Below are 22,167 nucleotides of genomic sequence, written 5' to 3'. Positions count from 1 at the left end.
GTTACGCCTGCGCAGAACGACCCTCCTGCCTTCTCGGTTGCCCTGATCGGTCTGATTCTGACGTCACCGTGAGCGGTTTCTAATCGTTCTCTGGGGAAAAAAATACCAACTCCAGTCCACAACGGCGGTTATATCTACCTTGTATTTGATGAACTTGGCATAGGCATTTAAAAAATATTACACCATTCTATGCTGGTTAGCCTCGAAAGTGTTGAAAGGTAGCGGGTTCCCCCCTCCCCAATTATTGTTTACTTTCCAGTCTGGCGAGGCGCAAAGGACTGTGGGAATTGTAGTCCTAGTGGTTGCGCAGGCTTCGCGGTCTTTAAGCTAGTCATGCATTCATTTCTATGTGAAATCCAGGAAGTCCTTGTGAATGGAGGAGCTGTGAAATAATTTTACGTTGCTGGTTTTCAAAATGGCCTCAGCTTTCCTAGGCCAGAGGAAGTTGCCCCTTAGCTGTAGTGTATATTTTTATTTTATTTTATTATTCATTACATTTGTATACCGCCCTATACCCAATAGTTCTCAGGGCGGTTCCCAACAATATGTAACTTAAGCTCTTTTTCCTCTGCTGACAGTGTTTTATTTCAGGGAAATGCACAAGAGTTCTCAGACAAAACGTAATAAATAGTGGCTATTCTAATCTTCGTGTTGATAGTCAACAATGCCCATTGTCAAAATTGTTAATCTGACTGAAGGGGCAATCCTTTCACATCAGTTTCTTTATGAGGTGCAGCTACTTTTAATAAGATCAAAGGCAGAAGAAGCATCCTGTTACACCATCATGGCTCACTTCTAAGGCACCTTTTTGTAAACAGGACTACAAAAAGCTCCTCAGCTTCAAGAGTACGGTATTTAAAAGCTTGCTGGAAGCCTGCAGAGGGGAAAAGGGAGAATTCTGGTTATCTTGCAAAAAGTCTGCTATATTTGTGTGGTGAATGCGGAGCAGCAGGTTCCTATAATCTTGCAGTTTTCTTGGTTTCTATATTGGGTGTGGTTTCATGGTTTCTCTGCCGGCCTGATCACTTGCATTTGGCTACCAAGGCTGTGGTCCTATCCCCACTTGTTTGGGAGTAAGTTCCTATTTAACTCTATATGGTTTACTTTTGAATAGACGTATAAGATTGCAATCTTATCAATACATAGAAAGCAATTCTTATTGAACTTAATAGGCCTCATTTTTGAGTAAATCTGTTTGGGATCGTTCTGAAGTTGTGCTGAATATGGCCAAGAATCTCACATACATCTTAATGCCTTGGTATTTATTATTGGATTATTTTATCTTTCATGCTGTTTTATTGTAGCTTGCCCTGGAAGAGTGGGCTAAAAGCACATTTTAGTAAAAAAAAATTATAGACTTGAATTTGTCAGAAAAACCTAGATCGGTATGGCACACTCTTCCACCTTAATTTCTTTAAACCTGCAGTTTTCTAGATTTTGGACAAGCTAATGTGTCTTCCTCCCACTTCCTTTTCATACCTTATTGTGATAAAGTTTCAAAAACTGTGACACTCAAGAGCTGGTTTATAATCCTTGTGGCACTAGTTTGTCTTAAATTTATTTTTAGAATTAAAATCTAATATGGATGTCATTTTATCCCTTGGTGCTATGTGTATTGATAAAATGAGATGAAATGAGTGCCTAAAGCATATTTCAAGTTCAGCAAAATGTAAGTTTAAGGAGTTGTAAAAACTATGTATGTATGCATTTTATATGTAAGCAGCGTGTCAGTAATTTCCTCAGTTTGCTTTTATCTTCCTGCCTTTGAATTCTTCCTTCAAATTCTATACGTAATAGACCAATTGCTGGTATCAAAGTGGCAATCTTATAAGATTATTCTTCCTCAGAGATTTGCCAGACCCCAAAATAGAAAACAGTGTCTCTGTATTCTGAAATAGGGTGTGTCATTACTTACAAAACAGGTTTTAATGGAATAACAAACTTTTCAAATACATTCTTCAAAGTCACAAATTCCTTGCAGGCCTACCTGGAGGCTCGAGTGACTGATAATGTGCTCTTTGTTTTTGCCTTAAACTGCAAAAAGTAAGCAAAACTTTAATTACATATGCACAAAACTTCAGTGATAGTGGTGGGAACTGATCTCTGGATAATGAAAAGTGATGTGATAAGCATTTGATTCTTTTAAATGGGCAGACTTGCTAGTTCCCACACATTAAAACGCTGCAGCTGTGCATAAATACCTCTTTCCATTTTAAAAATATGCTGTAGTTTTGTTTGGCTGACCCCTGGGCAAAAGGTTTCAAATAGTTTCTCCCTTTAAAATTATATTTAGTGGTGGCTTCAAGCTGTATGGAGGATTATCATATTTTACTCCCATGGGAGGATTATCATATCATATTTTACTCTCCAATATCAAGGGATAACACATAGAGTTGGCCAATGCCAAGATGAAGTGTATTAAATAACAGCATTTACATGAAATCACCTTAATCCACCTTTAGAGCAGGTGTATTAAAGATACAAATTTGCTCAATTTTAGTTTGGTCAAATTGTTTCCATAGCCCACTAAAGGTGCTAGCTGATTGCAGTTTCCAGTATGTAGAATTGCATGCTGAACTGTTATTACTACAAATTGCAAATATCCAAAACAGCTGGATTTTATGACTAACAGAACTAACTATGTCTACTTTTAAGTAGGTCCTATTAACATCAGTGGGGTTTACTTTCAGGTAAGTGGGATTAGGATTGCAGCCTTAATGTTTTCTTTCTGATCACACTGGAGTAGTCTTGAATTGTTTGACTTTTTCTGCAACATTAGCCACTTGTTTGACAAGCCTTTTTACATTTAATTTTTTACTGTGCAATCTGTGCTCTGCAATGTCACTTTATAGGAAATTTCTTGGCCTGGATTTTTATGATACCCTATTCCATGGGAAGCCTATTACCATATTTTTCTGTGTATAACACGCCCCCATGTATAAGACGCCCCCTGTTTTTGGGGACTCAAAATTAAGAAAATGGGGGGAGAGTGCCCCCATGTATAAGACTACTCCCCATTTTTAACATTATTTTTTAGTAAAAAAACCCCTAGTTTTATACACGGAAAAGTACAGTAATTGAAATATTTTTCTTGCTGCAGTTCTTGTTTACCTTACGCAGTTTATCTTTAGTGTCCCTGTTAACTGTAGAATAATTTTTATAATACTGTAGTACTAATGATAACTTAACAGAAAGCTTTTCTGTTTAGTTTCTTATTTAGGCTGAGCACCAGATTCCTTGAAGGATAAAAAACATAATGGATCCTAGCAGCAATTACCACTTCCTTCATGACATCCTGAGGAAAACTGTGAAAATCACACTGAAATGTGGCACATTCCAAGGGGTGCTGCAACATGTGGATTCCAGCCGAAGCATCTTTCTGAACAGAGGTTCTACATTTGTTTTGAACTAAATAATTTCTATTGGAAACTGTTTTTTCAACTATTATTAGGGGAGAGCCTTGAATTTTCTAGAAGCAATGGTCTATGGATTAGAAGTGTATGTTGGTCTCTATAATGGTTATCAAATGATAAAGCCTTATATTATAAAGCCTCTAAATAGCTGTCACACAATGAGTTATTATACTCAAAATTTACAAAAATCTTTAGCATTGCTAAATCCCTGTCTCTCAGAACTTTTGAAAACTGATCATTTTCCTTACGTCAGTCTATGGGCATCTCTCCACTCTTCACCCTGACGTTTCCAAATTTTAGATCTGGCTCGCAGGCCACCAGTTGGTCATCCCTTTTAAATACAGCCATCTGTCAATGTTAGTATTTGGGTGTAATAGTCAAAATAAATTTCTGTATTGAATATCCTTGGAATGCTTACCTACACAATTTGAAATGTTAAAAGCAAAAGGGTTACAAAGGGTGCTAAATATAATTGCTCCTGTGTTCCAGGACTGCATGAAATACTAGCCCATACAGCTCTTGCTGTTCTTCCTTAGGTTATCTAGGCGATGGTTATTTAAGGTATGTGGATGTTTGATGTTACATGCACATGGAAAAATCCAAATAAAAGAACAAGTATATTGGTAGTATTTCACTGATAGTAGTTCCCTATAAAAAGGTAAAGGACCCTGGACGGTTAAGGTGACTATGGGATTGCGGTGCTCATCTCGCTTCAGGCTGGGGGAGCCAGCGTTTGTCCACAGTCAGCTTTCCAGGTCATGTGGCTAGCACGACTAAATCGCTTCTGGCACAATGGAACACTGATGAGTGCCAGAGTGCAGATAAATGCCATTTACCTTCCCGTCGCAGAAGTACCTATTTATTTACTTGCACTAGTGTGCTTTCAAACTGCTAGGTTGGCAGAAGCTGGGACATGAGCAGATTCAAACCTCCAACCTTCCAATCGGCAAGCCCAAGATGCTCAGTGGTTTAGATCACAGTGCCACCCACGTCCCACAGTTACCCTATATGAGCATGTAAAATGCAGCATAATCCTTTAAAAATTTACTCAAAGGTAAGCCCCATTGAAGTAATTTGATGTATGACCAAATAAGGGTGCAGCCTAATTTCATAAATAGCCCAAATTCCAAGAATCTCTAGAATCAGGGAATCTACTGGATTACTCAGTGCTTGAGGTGTATTCCTGGCAGACGGAGTAGCAGAACAGCATTCCTCTCTTCTGCTTTCAGTGGTATTTGCTGTCATTTCCTATTACTGCAAATATTTGATCCTGGATGAGCAGGAGGTAGGTTGTATTCTTAGTTGCTGGTACCCAAGCACCATGGTTTAGGGGATTTAGCTTCCTAAATCAACACCCATCTGGAAATGCCAGATAGAAAGCTGTGTTGTTCTTTTGCAACAGGCTAACACAGCGATCAGTTATAGAAGACATTGGAAACTTCTAAGTCAAAAGCATTCCTGATTTTACAACCTGAGTATAATCATGGTGCCTTTCTAGTACTCTAGTTGCACCAAACAGTATTTATTTTTTTAATTATACCCCGCCCTCCCCAGCCAGAGCCAGGCTCAGGGCAGCTAACACCAATAAAATTACAATAAAACAAAATTGGGGGGGGGGGGGGACGACGACGACAAAAAACCCAAAAAAACCAGTTTATTAAAATATGGGTGAAAATATAATTTAAAATGCAGCCTCATTTTAATAGTAGCCCATAAATCAAAACCGTAAGGGGAGAGGAGGGAAACATAAGGGTCAGACTAAGTCCAAACCAAAGGCCACGCGGAACAGCTCTGTCTTGCAGGCCCTGCGGAAAGATGTCAAATCCCACAGGGCCCTAGTCTCTTATGACAGAGCGTTCCACCAAGTCGGGGCCAGTACTAAAAAGGCCCTGGCCCTAGTTGAGACAAATCTAACCACCTTGCGGCTTGGGACCTCCAAAGTGTTGTTATTTGTGGACCTTAAGGTCCTCCGCGGGGCATACCAGGAGAGGTGGTCCCGTAGGTACATGGGTCCTAGGCTGCATAGGGCTTTAAAGGTCCAAACCAGCACCTTAAACTTGACCCTGTACTCCACTGGGAGCCAGTGCAGCTGGTAAAGGACCCCATAAGGAGCCTCGCCACGGCATTCTGCACCCGCTGGAGTTTTTTGATCAGCTTTATGGGCAGCCCTGCGTAGAGCGAGTTACAATAATCAAGCCTGGAGGTGACTGTCGCATGGATCACTGTGGCCAGATCAGGGCGAGAAAGGTAAGGGATCAACTGCTTGATAAGGCAGAGATGGAAAAATGCCACCTTTGCTGTGGCTGCAATCTGTGCCTCCATGGAAAGGGAGGCATCAAAGGTTACACCCAAGCTCTTGACAGAAGGTGCTGGCACTAATTGAGCCCCTGCAAGAGGTGGGAGTTGCCCCCCAGCCCCATGTCGTCCCGACCCAGCCAGAGGACCTCTGTCTTTGAAGGATTTAACTTCAACCAGCTCCCACGCAGCCATCCAGCCACACCTTCCAAGCATCTGATCAGTGTGTCCGGGGCCGAGTCAGGGCAGCCATCCATCAACAGATAAAGCTGGGTGCCATCAGCATATTGATGACAACCCAGCCCAAAACTCTGGGCAAGGGGGCGCATAAAGATATCCATAATCACAAATAATTCCATTGTCTTCCCTGGACACGGGTGAAGCTGTGGTCTAAACCACTGAGCTTCTTGGGCTTGCCAATCAGAAGGTTGGTAGTTCGAATCCCCGTGACGGAGTGAGTTCCTGTTGCTCTGTCCCAGCTCCTGCCAACCTAGGAGTTTGAAAGCACACCAGTGCAAATAGATAAATAGGTACCGCTGCAGTGGGAAGGTAAACAGTGTTTCCATGTGCTCTGGTTTCCATCACGGTGTTCCATTGCACCAGAAATGGTTTAGTCATGCTGGCCACATGACCTGGAAAGCTGTCTGTGTACAAATGCTGGCTCCCTCAGCCTGAAAGTGAGATGAGCTCTGCACCCCATAGTCACCTTTGACTGGACTTAACCCTCCAGGGATCCTTTACCTATACCTATTATCACAGAAATGCTTTTTGGCAGTAGCTACCCACTTTTCTCAAAATCTGCTTCTAGCACTGCACATGGATCTATTATGTGGCATCTCAAAGAGATTGATTAGATTTCATATACAATATAATAACAAGATTTCATTTACTGTACTGAAAATTCCTTAGCAGCTGTCTGCAAGTTAAGCTTTTTAACGTTGCCCTACTAAATTAATTGGAAGAGCATTGGAATGCAAATGCTTTTAAGATTATTTACTTGGATGAAATGCAGGTGTTTGTTCAACTTTTATCACATGCAAGAGAATTTCAACAGTGTTGGCATAGAAGGCATTAAATATATCCATATTTTATACAGCCAAAAAAGACTAATCTCAGCTGTGCTTTATAAATTTCTCAATAGCTGGCATCCTTTGATGAATTCCAAAGCAGTACCTTAAGCAACTGATAGGGTAGAATCATCTCTCACGGTTACATGTGCAGACATCAGCTGCATTTTCTGTACCAGTTACAGCAGAATATTATGTTTTTTGGCATTAATTTATTCATTTGTTTGTTTAACAAAATCTATATACCACCTGATTATAAGAAACCCTAAGTGGTTTCTAGCATTTTATTATGCTAAAAAGGATAAATATTCTAAGAATTTGATTCTTCACAAAGCAGTCTGGATCCCTCATATTCACTTTTTCAAGGAACAAACAACTTTTTATTGTCTAGATTTCTGTTCTGCCTCGTTCCTGAACTTACAAAGCAGCTAACACTATGAAAAAGGAAAAAGAAATAAAAATAAAATAGGAATAAAATAGGATAGGCCTTGCCAGGTGCCTAAAAGATAATAAGATGCTTGGCAAACATTATTTAGGAGGGAGTTCCATAATTTAGGAGGCACCACAGAAAAGGCTGTTTTCTGGTGGTCACCCACAAACCTTAGACAGTGAAAACAGTCTAAGAACAGCTTCCAAAGAAGGCCTTCTCCTGACAAAAATGTAGGTTGCTCTGGAAGAATCACTTAATCACATTCTTGTCTATTGGAATAAATATGACTACTCTGGCTCATTTGGTGTGTAGGTTGCAATCTGAAGCCCTGAAGCTGCAAACATCTACATAGAGTGTTAGGCCACACTGATTTCATTGATGGTGATAATAATTTTATTATTTATGTGCTGCCCATCTGACTGGGTTGCCCCAGCCATTCTGGGTGGCTCCCAACTAAGTTTTAAAAACACAAAACATTAAAAAACTTCCCTATGCAGGGCTGCCTTCAGATATCTTCTAAAAGTCAGATAGTTGTTTATTTCCTTGATATCTGACTGGAGGGCATTCCACAGGGCAGGGGCCCTGCCTGGTTCCCTGTAACTTCACTTCTCATAGTGAGGGAACCTGGAGACCCGAGGTTCTGCTCCCTTGGTTTAGTTCCTCCTGTTGTTTTTAATGTGTCTTTATTTTATTATGATTTATGTGGAATACATTTTAATTCATACTCTTCTCTGAGATCCTTTGGAATGAAGGGCAGGGAAAAAATAATATAAATATACATACAGTACTTGGCTTTTAAACTGCACCATTTTAAACAGGACAGTAAAGAAATATCATAAAACAGATTAGCTCAGTATAGTGCTACAAAGCACCTTAAGAAAATAGGATTGATGCACACAATTTAAAAAATCCTCAATGTACTATACATTAGCTATACTAAAAGTATGGTGCCCACCTAATTATGAAGAAGCAAACTATACAGTGAGCAAACTGTTCAAAGGTTACAAGACAGTTGGATGATTTTCACAGAATTCCACTCTGCTATGTTCGCCAGTGATGTTTTATATCTCGATTCTTAATAATTATAATAATTATTTATTATTTATACAGTGGTACCTCGCAAGACGAATGCCTCGCAAGACGAAAAACGCGCAAGACGAAAGAGTTTTCCGTTTTTTGAGTCGTTCCACAAGACGAATTTCCCTATGGGCTTGCTTCGCAAGACGAAACGTCTTGCGAGTTCTTGCAAGTTTGTTTCCTTTTTCTTAAAGCCGCTAAGCCGTTAACAGCCGCTAAGCCGCTAATAGCCGTGCTTCGCAAGATGAAAAAACCGCAAGACGAAGAGACTCGCGGAACGGATTAATTTCGTCTTGCGAGGCACTACTGTACTCCGCCCATCTGACTGGGTTTCCCCAGCCACTCTGGGTGGCTCCCAACAGATTAAAACAGAATAAAATATCAAATATTAAAAATTTTCCTAAATCCTTTTTGCTTTGGTTAAAGGGTATGACACTTACCTTGCTGTATTTTGTTTACTTCAGTTAAGAACTTGGAAAGTGGCAGATACGTACCAGGAGTAAAGATGTTCTTTGGCCATGAAATTGTCAATGGTGAGAATATATATATACTTAGTTATACTCAGAAATTCTTGGTTGAGTTTAATGCCAGCTGACAGTTCTTTTTGTCCCACCCCTTTTCAAATGAGGTTCCCTACCCAAGGATGCCTATGCATGAGCATAGCCAGGATTTTTGTTGGGGGGGGGCAGGACTTTTTTGGGGAGGGCAAAACCAATGTGATTGGTCAGTTGGTTAAGTATTTCTATTGTTTTACTTGATCTGTCCCCCCTTGACTATGCCCATGTGCCTACATCCAGTTCAGTGAAACTGACAAATATATGTGCAATTTTATTACAGTGAGTAATACCACAGGATTCATAAAATGCTATGGAAAAGCTGTAATAAAGATCTGTTGGTCACATTTCAACACATTACACAAGTTAATTCCAACATTTTACAAAAATGCATGTTCCATGAAAAGCTAGAAGTCAAGTGTACATTAATATTGTCTTTGCATATCCTTAAAGTCAATACATGCTCACGTATGATCAGAAGCTTTGATGGCAGTACAGTAGATAGTGGAATGATTTAAGCATTAAATAATGGATATTTCATGTTTGTGATCACTATAATTAGAATCATCAACATCAGTATATTTGTATGTCTCTTTGCTATGGTAGAACAGCAGCTCATAACATAGAATAAAATACTGTATAACAACATTTCAAGATAATGCATTAACACTTACAAAACACAACACAGTTTAAACAAAAAGCCACAGTACTATTAATAGGGCAAACAAACATATCACGTTAATAAACACTGAAACAATGCCTAACAATAAAATAAAAAGCATCCAAGCAACAGCAGAAACAATACCCCCTGCGGGAAGAGTGGGGAAAGCAAATGGAAAAACTCTTGTTTGTTGGTTCCAGCAGACTCTCCTCTGTAACAATGAATTGGTGGCCGCTAAGGTATCAAGTTGTAAATTAGGAAATAGCTTGCTCAGAGCTTGCCTGTTCCAAACCGCTTGCAATCTTAGGCTGCAAACCTCTCTCCTTGGAGTAAGCCCCCTTGAACAGAATGGGATTTACTTTTGAGTAAACTGGATTATATAGTAAGTCTTCTGTTTGCAATATGGTTATAATAATAATGACTTACCCTACACAGATATTGATAGAATTATTACAGGCAAAGCTCAATAATAGCATTTAGTAAAAGCTCTGAAAACTAAATGGAGGAAGGGTTGACATGAAAGCATTTGAAGGTCATATTGTAAACCTGTAGAACAGACATTTTCAGAAGCTTTTGCCCTCCTCTCTTTGAAATGTACACCTTTTAAGCCTTACCTCAAATCCTCTGTTTTAAAAGGACACTTTTATTCCTGTGGAGGCATCACACACCTGTTACCCTTGCACCCTTTCACGCCCTTGTCTGCTGCTGAATGTCTCGCTTTTTGTCATGGGAATGATTCTGCTCTATTTATTAATGGCTGCACTCAGCCTGCCTCACCAGGTCGGTCTGGCCCTCTGAGCATAGGGCACGTCTAGGAATTTCCATGTTTGGCACAGTTTAGTCAAACCTTCATTAATTCTAACTTTTGCTAATTCTACCAAAATTTAAAATGTATGCATGGAAGTTGCAATTGTCATTTAGGGACATACTAGAAATCCTTCATAACATTTTCAAACTTGCCCTTCATTGGTAAGATTCAAACCAAATTTGGGGTATGGGAGGAAAACTTAGGTAAGGTTGTATCAAATGAATGGGCCGCCCAGCAGAGTCTTGGGGGCTGCATATTCTGCAGCCTTTCTCAATTCAGTGAGCCCTGTTTCCTTTCTCTCCCCCTGGCTCCTTCCCTGTTTCGTTCTCAAATCCTTGTGCACTTCCCATTCTACCTTCTCAAGGACCTTGTTTTCAGATCCTGAATAGGCAGCCTGTTGTGGAGAGCATAATAGTAGTGTAATACTAGCTGCTTTTGTCAATAGAGCCAAAGTGGTTTTTGGAGAGGTTCTGTAGAATAGGCGAGTGTAACTTCTATCCTATTTCCATGACATGTTTGCATTTAATTTAACCCTCTTAAGAGTCATGCTATGCATATTGTCCTGTAGAATGAGCGCCTCTTTTCCAGCACATTCCAATCTTGGTAGCTTCCTTTCTTCTTGGGAGTCATGATTGCATCCTTCATTTGCCAGTAGAGTTTTTGGCCTATCTTCAACTTTCTAGGTATTGTGTAGTTCCTCAATGAAGGCAAAATCTGTAATTGGAGCTGTATATTCATGTTTCAGTGGAATTAATTGATGACTCGGAACAACATGCTGCAGAAGGAAAGACAACTCCTACCAGGTACGTATGAAGAGTTTTATCATCAAGGCTCACTGGTGAACTTGGATATTAGGTGGATATTAGGATAAGTTAGGTGGAAAATCTTATATGTATACTGATTCAGCAAATTAAAGCAGTCCAGAAGCCTACTACTTTTTATGTTTTATGTTTAGTTTTTATGTTTACATTAGCTAAAATGTAAGATAAAGTCTGTCCACAATTTTACCGTAGCTGATCATGACAATTGATCAGGGCACCCTTAATGATGTGTTGATGTGTTGCACAGGGAATCTCCATCTATCCAAGTGTCTCCAGTGGACAAAGGAGAACCACAGAAGCAGATCACACAGAATCCTGATTCTCTTTCTCAGGACACTCATCAGCTCAACCTGGGTAACTTCAGGTACAACTTTTCAGGTAGCTACCAGAAATTCAGCCTAATATCCAAGCAGCAAATCATATATCCCATAATTTTTATACCATCAACTTGGGGCTCTATTTGTTTGTTTATATGCTCCCCACATTTCACATTAAAGTCCCAGGGCAGATTACAGCAGTAAAAACAACTTTCAACTATAAAAACAAGTAGGGTCCTAAAAACATAAAATATTAATAGCCCAGGGTAAAGAGGTGTGTCTTCAACCTTCTCTGAAAGTTGTACAATGAAGGTGCCAGATGCAGGTCTGTGGGTAGGAAGTTCCATAGCTTAGGGCATGGGTTAGGCAAACTAAGGCCCGGGGGCCGAATCAGGCCCAATCGCCTTCTAAATCTGGCCCGTGGACGGTCCGGGAATCATGTTTTTACATGAGTAGAATGTGTCCTTTTATTTAAAATGCATCTCTGGGTTATTTGTGGGGCCACAGGAATTTGTTCGGTTCCCCCCCCCCCAAAAAAATATAGTCCAGCCCCCCACAAGGTCTGAGGGACAGTGGACCGCCCCCCAGCTGAAAACGTTTGCTGACCCCCTGGTAGGGGCTACCACAGAAAATGCCCTCTTCTGGGCATACCTCTACCCATCTCCTGTCTGCTTGCCCAGGCACTTTTTCAACTATTAGCATAGCCTAAGCCATGTGGAAGGTTAATCAGCCCTTGGTGTATTCAGCAAGCAATTCAGCCCAGAAATCCAGTGCAGTAGTTTATTAACAGCTGTGGATAAGATAATGGGCAAAATGGAGTATTTGTAGTTAGTGCTGTAATTGCTTGGGTGGAAGAGAATTCCTAGGACTGACTCTGGATTCAACTGGAAATTATATGGAATGTAAAAATAATATGGTCGCTGTAATACAGAAAGCCTTAGCTTTTATTTCCTAGCCTTCAAATGCTTCATTTGGAAACTGTATCACTTTATATCGTTCTATTCATGTCATGGAGCAGTAAGAAAAAAAGGCCTTTTAATTACAGTTGTGTCTTGACAAGAGGATCCAGAAACAACCTGCTTTTTAAGAGATTTATGTGTAACTTGCTGTTAACAAGCATGTTTTGAAGAAAGGGTTACTGAGTTAATCAATTTATTTTATCTGTTTTCTAAGTATTGTTTCATGTCTGATCACAGCTTACCTTTTTTGTAAAGGAGAAAGCATAGTGTATTTTTGAATACATATTTTACAAACATATACTGTGAGCATAGGCAAGAGAAAATGTTTAGTATGGTATCTTTTTAACTGCAGATCAAGACAAAGGGGAGGACATAGAATATGTTGTTGTTGATCAATTTCAGAAGCAATTTGGTTCTGCAGTGAGTATAATATTGTTACTTTTACTTAAGGGTGTTTGTTTTGTTTTAGGGGTTAGGGGGATTGCCGTCTGTCGCTGTTCTGGGAAATTGTAGTTTGGCCAAGGATTTATAATGGAATACCTAGCACCACACTACTTTTCCCAAGGTTCATTGAAAACTCTGACCAATCACCAAGTGGTATAAATCTAATATAAATCTGAAAGTTTAGATTTCATCATTTGTTAAATTTGTTTCCAATTTTTCCACTAAATGATATAGCAGTGAGCAACAGTAAAATCCAAAATAATAATCAAATCAGAAAAGAGGTATGTAAAACATAAATCAATAAGAGCAACAGCCAGTTGAACAAATTGCAATATTTACAGTGATTAGCTCAGTTTGTTAGAACACGGTGCTGATAATGCCAAGGTTGCAGGTTCAATCCCCATAAGGGACAGCTGCATATTCATGCTTTTCAGGGGGTTGGACTAGATGATTCTCAAGGTCACTTCCAACTCTACGATTCTATGAGAAAGTCAGATTGTGCTTGAATAAAAGCATCTTTGCCTGTCTGGCCAGAAGAAGGTAATCCAAGAAGATCCTCAGAGATTCTTCTCTGACAATGAGTTTCAGAATTTCTCTCCTTTCTTGATCTTCTACATGCTTCAGAGGTTGAGAGGAAAAAGGGGAGCCTCTCCTGAGAATCTTGAAACACTGGCAGGCTCATATGATGGAATGCAGTATTTCTGATAATCAGACCCAAAGTTGTGTTGGACTTTGTATGTTATAACCAACACTGAATTAATGCCTGGAAATTTCACCAGTAGCCATTGAAATTATTGCAACAGGCTTCCTGTAACTTGTCCTGGTCAATGGCTACAGTGTTCTGATATATGCCTTGAATGACCATGTTGGTTGGCACTTAGAATGTGAGGTGCTTGAATACATCAGTATAAACTGTTGGAAAATCTGGCCATAAATCAAAAGTACAACTCTTAATCACTTGTTCAGACTTGTTGTTGGTGGCTCTTGCAGGAGTGTGTGTGTGTGAGAGAGAGGTGTCAAAAATCTAAAATTTTATTACCAATTCTAAATTGAGTTTAATAATTTTTAGTGGATTACTTTAATTGTATAATTTCCCCATTGATGAAAGAACAGCATCTTAACATACCACCTTGGGGTAACCACAGTACAAAGGGTATATTGTTACATGAGAAAATAACATAGTAAACACCATCTAGGTGGGAAACTTTTGTTAGGCTGTAGAATGTCTTACACCTAAAACTTTGTATTTAATGGCACTGTCTGAATAAACGCTAGTAATGCTCAAGGAATGGAAACCCTGGTTTATTTTTATCTTTACACTTTGCTGATTATCCCTTGTTTCTCACTACCTCCGATGTATGCTGGGTGTGAATTTTATGTTTGTCACAAATGAGGCATCATGTTTTCTGACCTGTCTTCTTCACTCTCCTTTACCTAGTAGTTTCTCCCCTTTTCACTAGATGGTACACATCAAAAAGCAGAATGTTTGTAGTGTAGCAGCAGAGGGTGTCAATTTGTGTCGCCATGGAAAACTCTCTTGGTTACAGGTAAGAAGGAATATTTTATAAGCACTTAATATTGCTATTTGGAACCTTTGGGCCGAAACTTTTGATTTTGTGTTTCTTAATCAGTGGTCTTCTTATAACCAAGAGATACCTAAGAGGAACAAAGAATATGCTATATCTGGGGTCTTCAGTATAACTCCCCTTTTTCTTTATTGTGTTGTTATGTAGCCCTTTGTTAACATACACAAATATATTCCTGGGGCCCTCTAGAGTCCTTTGGGACCTTCTCAGCCATGGGTAGGCAAACTAAGGCCCAGGGGCTGGATCCGGCCCAATCGCCTTCTAAATCCGGCCCGCAGACAGTTCAGGGATCAGCGTGTTTTTACATGAGTGGAATATTCTCTTTTATTTAAAATGCATCTCTGGGTTATTTGTGAGGCTTGCCTGGTGTTTTTGCATAAGTAGAATTTGTGCTTTTATTTAAAATGCATCTCTGGGTTATTTGTGGTGCATAGGAATTCATTTTTTTCCCTTCCAAAATATAGTCCGGCCCCCCACAAGGTCTGAGGGACAGTGGACTTCCCCCTGCTGAAAAAAATTGCTGACCCCTGTTGTAATCAGTTCAGAAGAACAAACCCTCTAAGTAGATTGGCTTCCCCTACTGCTTGAAGGCAGGAATGCATTCTGGAAGGAAGTATTTTGGCTTTCTTCCCTTGAAGCGCCAGTTATGTTCTTACCTTCACTCAGAGCAGATCATATGTCTTCTATTTGTCTTGTCTTTTGTCTCAGGTGTGTGTGTGTGTGTGTGTGTGTGTGTGAGAGAGAGAGAGAGAGAGAGAGAGAGAGATATTCTGTTAGGACAATAAGATTCATATTATGAAAATATTTTATTGCTAATATTTAAGTAAAACAGGTACATATAATTTTTGTTTCTGTCCTGTATATTTATTATAGATTGCAACAAAGAGCAAGGTTTTCTTGTTTGATGTTTTCCTTCTGGGAGCTCGAGTGTTCAAGAATGGACTCCAAATGATACTGGAAGATCAGAACATTTTGAAAGTAAGTATTTGTCTAGCACAGGGCATCTGAGAACCTATGTAGAGAAAATGTGAAATAACGTAAACATGGCAACATCAAATTGCATTTATTTATATATTACTTTTATTTCACCAACTACTACAGTACCTCTTCCTTATTTTCTTTAGGTTATCCATGACTGCCGGTGGCTTTCAGATTGTCTTTCTCACCAGTATGGAGTTATGCTCTCCAATGTCTTTGATACACAGGTACCTTGTTAGTTACTTGTTCTCTAACTAGATTTTTCAACACACTTCTCAGTGCTGCGTATTTATTGTTTGTTTTCATTACTTGTTATTACATTTTATATCTCGCCTTTCCTCCAAGGAGCTAAACTTGGCATATGTGCTTCTTCTCCCCCCCCCCATTTTATTCTCCTCTGAGATGCAAATTGTTATATGATACTGAGTTTTTAATTACATTTTATTGTTTTATGGTGTAAATTGTCATCTCTTCAAAAACAAGTAAGTATAGCTAAATTCAGTAGGACTTATTTCTGAGTAGACATGGTAAAGAAATAAGTGGTTGGGACAGAAGAGCCACGGGTTCAATTCCCCGCACCTTCACATGCAGCTGCTGGGTGACCTTGGGCTAGTCACACTTCTCTGAAGTCTCTCAGCCCCACTCACCTCACAGAGTGTTTGTTGTGGGGGAGGAAGGGAAAGGAGATTGTTAGCTGCTTTGAGACTCCTTAGGGTAGTGATAAAGTGGGATATCAAATCCAAACTCTTCTTCTTCATCATCATTACCATCATCTTCATAAAGAAATAACTTACTTCAAGGATGTTTGTCTTCAGTTTCATGTGTACAATATTTTACAGAATCCAGAAAAGAAATGAATTTGATATCTGAAGTCTGCTTGATTAATTATATCCTGCTATATCACAAGAAATATCAAAGTGGTTTACAATAATATATGTAATAAAAACATGTAAAAAATCAGCAATCAGTTAGCTATTATGGAAAGATGCTTTCTTAAGGTAAAGGTAAAGGGACCCCTGATCATTAGGTCCAGTCGTGGCCGACTCTGGGGTTGCAGCACTCATCTCGCTCTATAGGCCGAGGGAGCCGGCGTTTGTCCGCAGATAGCTTCCGGGTCACGTGGCCAGCATGACTAAGCCGCTTCTGGTGAACCAGAGCAACACATGGAAACGCTGTTTACCTTCCCGCCATAGCAGTACCTATTTATCTACTTGCACTTCGTGTTTTCAAACTGCTAGGTTGGCAGGAGCAGGGACTGAGCAACGGGAGCTCACCCTGTCGCAGGGATTCGAACCACCGACCTTCTGATCGGCAAGTCCTAGGCTCTGTGGTTTAACCCACAGTGCCACCCGTGTCCCTTATGCTTTCTTAGTTGCCTGCATAAGCCTGACAGCAAAGAAAAGTTTTCTGCAGGCATTTAAAGGTTGAAACAAAAGACCCCTTCTGAATCTTCATTGGCAGAGCATTCCACAGGACTGGGCCAATGACATTGAAGGCTCGCGTTCTTGTTCCTGCCAGATGAACCTCGCCAACAACCCTCCTGGAGAAAGTCTCAGTGACCGATCTTGAATATAAGGGTTTAGGCAGTGGATGTTCTGTAGAGTTATTATGCTGTTAGCCAGTAAAGTGTGGGCATGACATACTGGTCCCTCTGCTTCCTTTCATAGGTTGCTGATGTCTTGCAGTTCTCAGTAGAAACAGGTGGCTTCCTTCCTCACCGTATCAGCTCTCTACAAGACTGCTTAATGCAATACTTGGGGATGCCCTACAGATGCATCTCTTTCATGGAACAAAGGCAGCGTGTGATTGAGGTAAGTGGGATGGAGCCATCCCATCCTTTTCTGGAAAATCTGTTCTGGTGTAGCCAGAATATATGTTATTAGCTATGGTTATGGTCCTTTAGAAGCTACTTTTATGGCAATTATGCAAACCTTGTGAAAGAGAAGGTATACTCCATATTTGTTCATTACACTGGTACCTCGGGTTAAGTACTTAATTCGTTCTGGAAGTTCTTAACCTGAAGCACCACTTTAGCTAATGGGGCCTCCTGCTGCTGCCGCGCCACCAGAGCACGATTTCTGTTTTTATCCTGAAGCAAAGTTCTTAACCTGAGGTAATATTTCTGGGTTAGTGGAGTCTGTAACCTGAAGTGTATGTAACCTGAAGCATCTGTAACCCAAGGTACCACTGTAGTTTGGTTGCTGGCACAGGACAGGGTACTGCAAACAGTAGAATCATAAAATCGTAGAGTTGGAAGGGTCTCTCAGGGTCATCTAGTCCAACCCCCTATAGTCCAGGAATCTCAGCTAAAGAATACCTGACAAATGGCCATCCAACCTCTGCTTAAAAACTTCCAAGGAAGGAAAGTCCACTTTCTGAGGGAGTCCATTCCACTATCAGACAGCTCTTACTGTCAGAAAGTCATTGATGTTTAGTTGGAGTCTCCTTTCTTGTAACTTCATAGAATCACTGGGCCCAGGGGGTATTCACTGGTGAGTTCTTAAAATAACGCAAATGTGAAATAGTTGTTCTTATAAAAAGAAAAAGCAACTTGCCCCCATATCAGTACTAGAGGCCTGGAAAATGGCCAATGATATATCTGCTATAAAAAGAAATATGGGAAATTACATGCCATATAGCTTAACATCTTTTCCAGGTAAATTGGTGGAAAGCGTTCCTAAAGAAAAAAGTAACAACTGTATAAGACTCTTGCTTAAGTAGAATTAACACGGTTTCTTCAAAGAGAAATCTTTCTGCTCAGCAAACTTAAAAGCCATGGATTAAGATTTCTTTTATGGACCCACTAGCTCAGGGGTCAGCAAACTTTTTCAGCAGTGGGCCTGTCCACTGTCCCTCAGACCTTGTGGGGGGCCAGAGTATATTCTGAAAAAAATTAATGAATCAATTCCTATGCCCCACAAATAACCCAGAGATGCATTTTAAATAAAATACATTCTACTCATGTAAAAACACGCTGATTCCCAGACCATCCGTGGGCCGAATTTAGAAGGCGATCCGGATCCGGCCCTTGGGCCTTAGTTGCCTACCCATGCACTAGCTGGTTAAATGACAGGAAGCAGAGAACACAAATAAATTGATTGTTCTCATAATGGAGAGATGTGAGAAGTGGGGTTCCCAAGGGTCAGTATTGTGACCTGTGCATACTATCCAACTACCTAAGTAATACTTGGGAGTAGTCCGTGGGTTTAAGCAACTTAAGATCTCTCTTTAGGAGGAATAAAAGCCCACTTTTCTACATAGGGCAGGAGATGGTTCTGAAAACACTTGGAATGCAAAGGTGTTATCAAGGAGTCCAGAAGCAAGTAGTTCTCTATAAACATGTTCTTGGGAGGAAAAGGGGTACAGGGAAAGCCTAGGGAAATCTCAGGAGTGGAAGGAAGATGAAGGTCTAAGAAGGGAATATTATAGAAAGAGAAACAGGTAAAGGATAGAAGCAACGGGGAAACAAGAAACCAAAGTTTACAAATGGCTAATAGAGGCTTGGTATGAAAGATGCAAGATTCTATAGGGTGCAGAATACTAAGTATTTGTGTTCTTACCTGGGAGTTCGTCTTACTGAATTTATTGGTGATTACATCTGAGTAAACTTGCATAATTTGTTTGTTTTTTAAAAAATCTGATATTGCTAATATGAATCATGTTTGTTTAGCGTGGTTATAATACTTAGCATTTATATAGTATATATGACCAATCCTCAATACTGTCTTGGTAATTCTGTAAAGTAGGCCGGTATTCTCATACAGGAGATGGAGGGCTGCAGCTGAGAGTAAATTGCTAACCTAAAGTCACGTGGTGAGTTCATAGGAGAGGCAAAATTCAGCCCAGTGCTTCCTGATGCACAGCCAGGCATGTCCAAAGTCCCTATTGGCGGCCTAATTTGGCCCGCTGGTTGGTTTAATATGGCCCTTGCGGCAGTTTATCTCCTAAAAAAAGCTCAACAATTCTGGTTGGCCCTCAGGCATGTTCACTTCATCAAATCTGGCCCTCTTTAAAAAAAGTTTGGGCACCCCTGAGAAAGTCTAAGCCAATAAGTTATACCAGCAAATGCATTTTGAACTCCAGTTTGGGAAGTGTTAGTATTATTATTTTTTTCATTTTACATTTGGGGTATGTAGGAAAACCCCGAGATATGGTTTGTGCGACCCCTTCCACCTGCATTGCTGAAAGTGTTGGCTCTGGAGGCAGCATACCTCCTCCCTCTCCGCATGTTGCTACTCGATGAAATCATGTCTGACTTAACAACTTTGGTGGATGGATATCTAAATGCCTTTCGGGAAGGATCTGCAGATCCACTGGGGAGCACAGAGGTAAGTGAAACTTCAATAACTTTCAACTTCCTTATTGCTGCCAGTCTTGTTTTTAGATTTCAGAACTGCACATTACTGAGGTTTGATACTTGTTTGTTTGTTTGTTTGTTTGTTTGTTTGAATCCTGTTCTGCTTTCATTTTCCAGGAGATTCCAAAGCAATTCACATTATAAATCACAAAAAATTAATTGGAATTGTTTGTAACACCATCATACCTAAATGCAACAGGAACCAGCGCTAGTCAGAGAACGCCCGAGTGAAGAGTGTTTAGTTCAGGATTTGGCAATTTTTGTGTGGCTTGGGCTGGTTCACGGTCCCACAGACGCCACGGTGGGCCAGAGTGTGTGCACGCACGCATGCGCAAACACTATTTCTGACGCTCCTTCTGGCACGCAGGTATGCACAGCTTCCCATTGGCTACAGGAGCCAGCCAATGGGAAGCCGGCCAGCGTCGTGGAAGGTGGTCCCCACTCTGCTCAGCGCCGGTGCCGGTTTAGCGCGGTGCACGGGAGCTGACTGAGCGGGTGGCAGGAGTCCCCAGGCAGGTGGCGGGGGGGGGGCATGAGCCGGTTAAACGACCCCCATGGGCCGCTTGTGGCCCATGGGCCTTAGGTTTCCGACCCCTGGTTTAGTTGATGCTAGTGAAACCACCCATCATTGGTGCCTGCCTAGCCTCAGTGGGAAGAGCAATCCAAACCCAGTCAAATAACCTGAGTGTTTTCTACACTGACTGGCAGTGGTTTTCCAGGCATTCAAGCAGGAATCTTTTCTAGCCGTACCTGGAGATGCCAGGTATTGAAGATGTGACTTTTTGCATACAAAGCCAATGCTCTTATCACTCAGGCACACCTCTTTCAATACCAGATCCTTAGAATTGTGTTTGATTGTCTTATATCTCCTGCCAGTCCTCTTCATATGGAAAATGGGTATTTAAAGGACTTACCTGAGGGATGTGATCACAAAGAGCCAACACACACACCCTGCCCAGAGGGGAGCGAGCCTTGAAAAAGTTGAGCTGGTTCTCCTCCCAACGTCAGGGGATCCAGTTCCCTTCATCACAGTGGGTACCATGCAAGAGTAAATATTACTTGCAAAAATAAGAGTGAAATGCTAACACACACACATCCAATAGTGTTGGGGTTAGGAGGATGCAGTGTTTGTGTCAGCTGAGAGGCACAGCATTGGCGATGGTAGGGATTTATCACAACAGAGGCATCAGTAAGTGCCTGCCAGTGTTAGGCAGCAGATAGCCATTTAAATGGGTTGCTTCAGGGTGGGGATTTCCAGGCCCCTCATTGGCAGGGATCTAACACAGCTGGAGTAGAATGTATTGAGCCTTTCAGTGTTTTAGCTCCATCTGTAGATTTAACTATTCTTGAAACAGTAATAAAAAGTATATTACAGTTCTGATCTACATGCATGTGATTTTTAATTAGATATCCTGTATGGAGCTACCACAAGAGCTTAGACAACTGGCAGATTTTTACAAGGAACGAAGAAAGAGGGCAAGGCAGAACTTCCAGCTGAATGAGGAAGGTCTCCTCATCAGAAAGCAATTAGAAACTATGGGAAGAAGGGTAGCAAAGGCGAAAGAAAACCAGAGAGAGAGTGCTGGCTTAATTCTTTCTAGTAGGGCAGTATCCCCTAAAACTACCAGTCCTCTCCACCTTTTGGGCCAAGATGATCAGGACAACTCTGAAAAAGAAGATTGGCAGGCAAATCATTGTAATAATCAATGGGCAACAGTTGGTGCGAGTAATGTTGAATCTGAAGCAGAAGCAAGACGTCCCGTTTGCTGTAAATCAGTACTGGGAGCATCTGAGGTGAAAGGAAGAAAACCATCTCCAGTGTTCAAACCGCAAACAAAGGTAGATTTGACTTTAGAAGAGGAAATAAAGGAATTGTTGACAGAAGGCAAGAATGAAGACAACAAATCTGCTGTTTCTGCCCTTTCACCTCCAAAAGCAAACAATTCTAGGATCCCATTTCAAGCTGTAAAGCAGTCTAGCCAAACCCTGTCTAATGCTGCCATGAGTAGAAATCCTTCTTCTCAAACAACTTGTGATTACTGTCTCCAGGTTCCCACAAGACAGAAGAATGGGGGGAAGTGATTTGGCGGTTCACTTTGTCTTGCCTTCGGATTTCAACTGTCAGCTGCCAGCCCCAAGCCCTGGAGGCAAGGAGCAGAAATTGTTTCCTTTTCAAATTCTTCATTGGAAGACTTCCATTAATGGAGCAAATTCTGGAGGCAGCTGGACACAATACCCTTCATGTTGTATGGCAGTTTCCTGCTCCTATAAACACAATTGATGTTACTGGTGTTAATTCTACCACTGTAGTCTTGAGTCCAGTATTTTTTCCAGATTATTCCAAAGAAACATTGATTTTCATTCTATTTGAATGTTCCAATTATCCAACTAAACCTAAAG

General features: G+C 40.7%; 1 protein-coding gene across 1 annotated transcript; it reads left to right on the top strand.

The window, feature by feature from the left end:
- The first annotated feature begins 35 nt into the window (after nt 1–35).
- On the top strand, nt 36–22,068 carry EXD1 (exonuclease 3'-5' domain containing 1). Its single transcript, XM_081861864.1, has 12 exons — nt 36–218; nt 3,209–3,389; nt 8,747–8,815; nt 11,051–11,108; nt 11,374–11,504; nt 12,755–12,822; nt 14,307–14,393; nt 15,306–15,410; nt 15,557–15,637; nt 17,078–17,221; nt 19,547–19,738; nt 21,175–22,068. The coding sequence occupies exons 2-12, from the start codon at nt 3,257–3,259 to the stop codon at nt 21,847–21,849; spliced, it is 1,743 nt and encodes a 580-aa protein (XP_081717990.1). The 5' UTR covers nt 36–218; nt 3,209–3,256; the 3' UTR covers nt 21,850–22,068.
- Nucleotides 22,069–22,167: the final 99 nt, after the last annotated feature.

The sequence above is a fragment of the Podarcis erhardii genome (assembly GCF_964252035.2).
Source record: "Podarcis erhardii genome assembly, chromosome: 1".
Classification (NCBI taxonomy): Eukaryota; Metazoa; Chordata; class Lepidosauria; order Squamata; family Lacertidae; genus Podarcis; species Podarcis erhardii.
The sequence above is the reverse complement of the archived record's forward strand: the minus strand, read 5'-3'. Positions and strand labels throughout refer to the sequence as shown.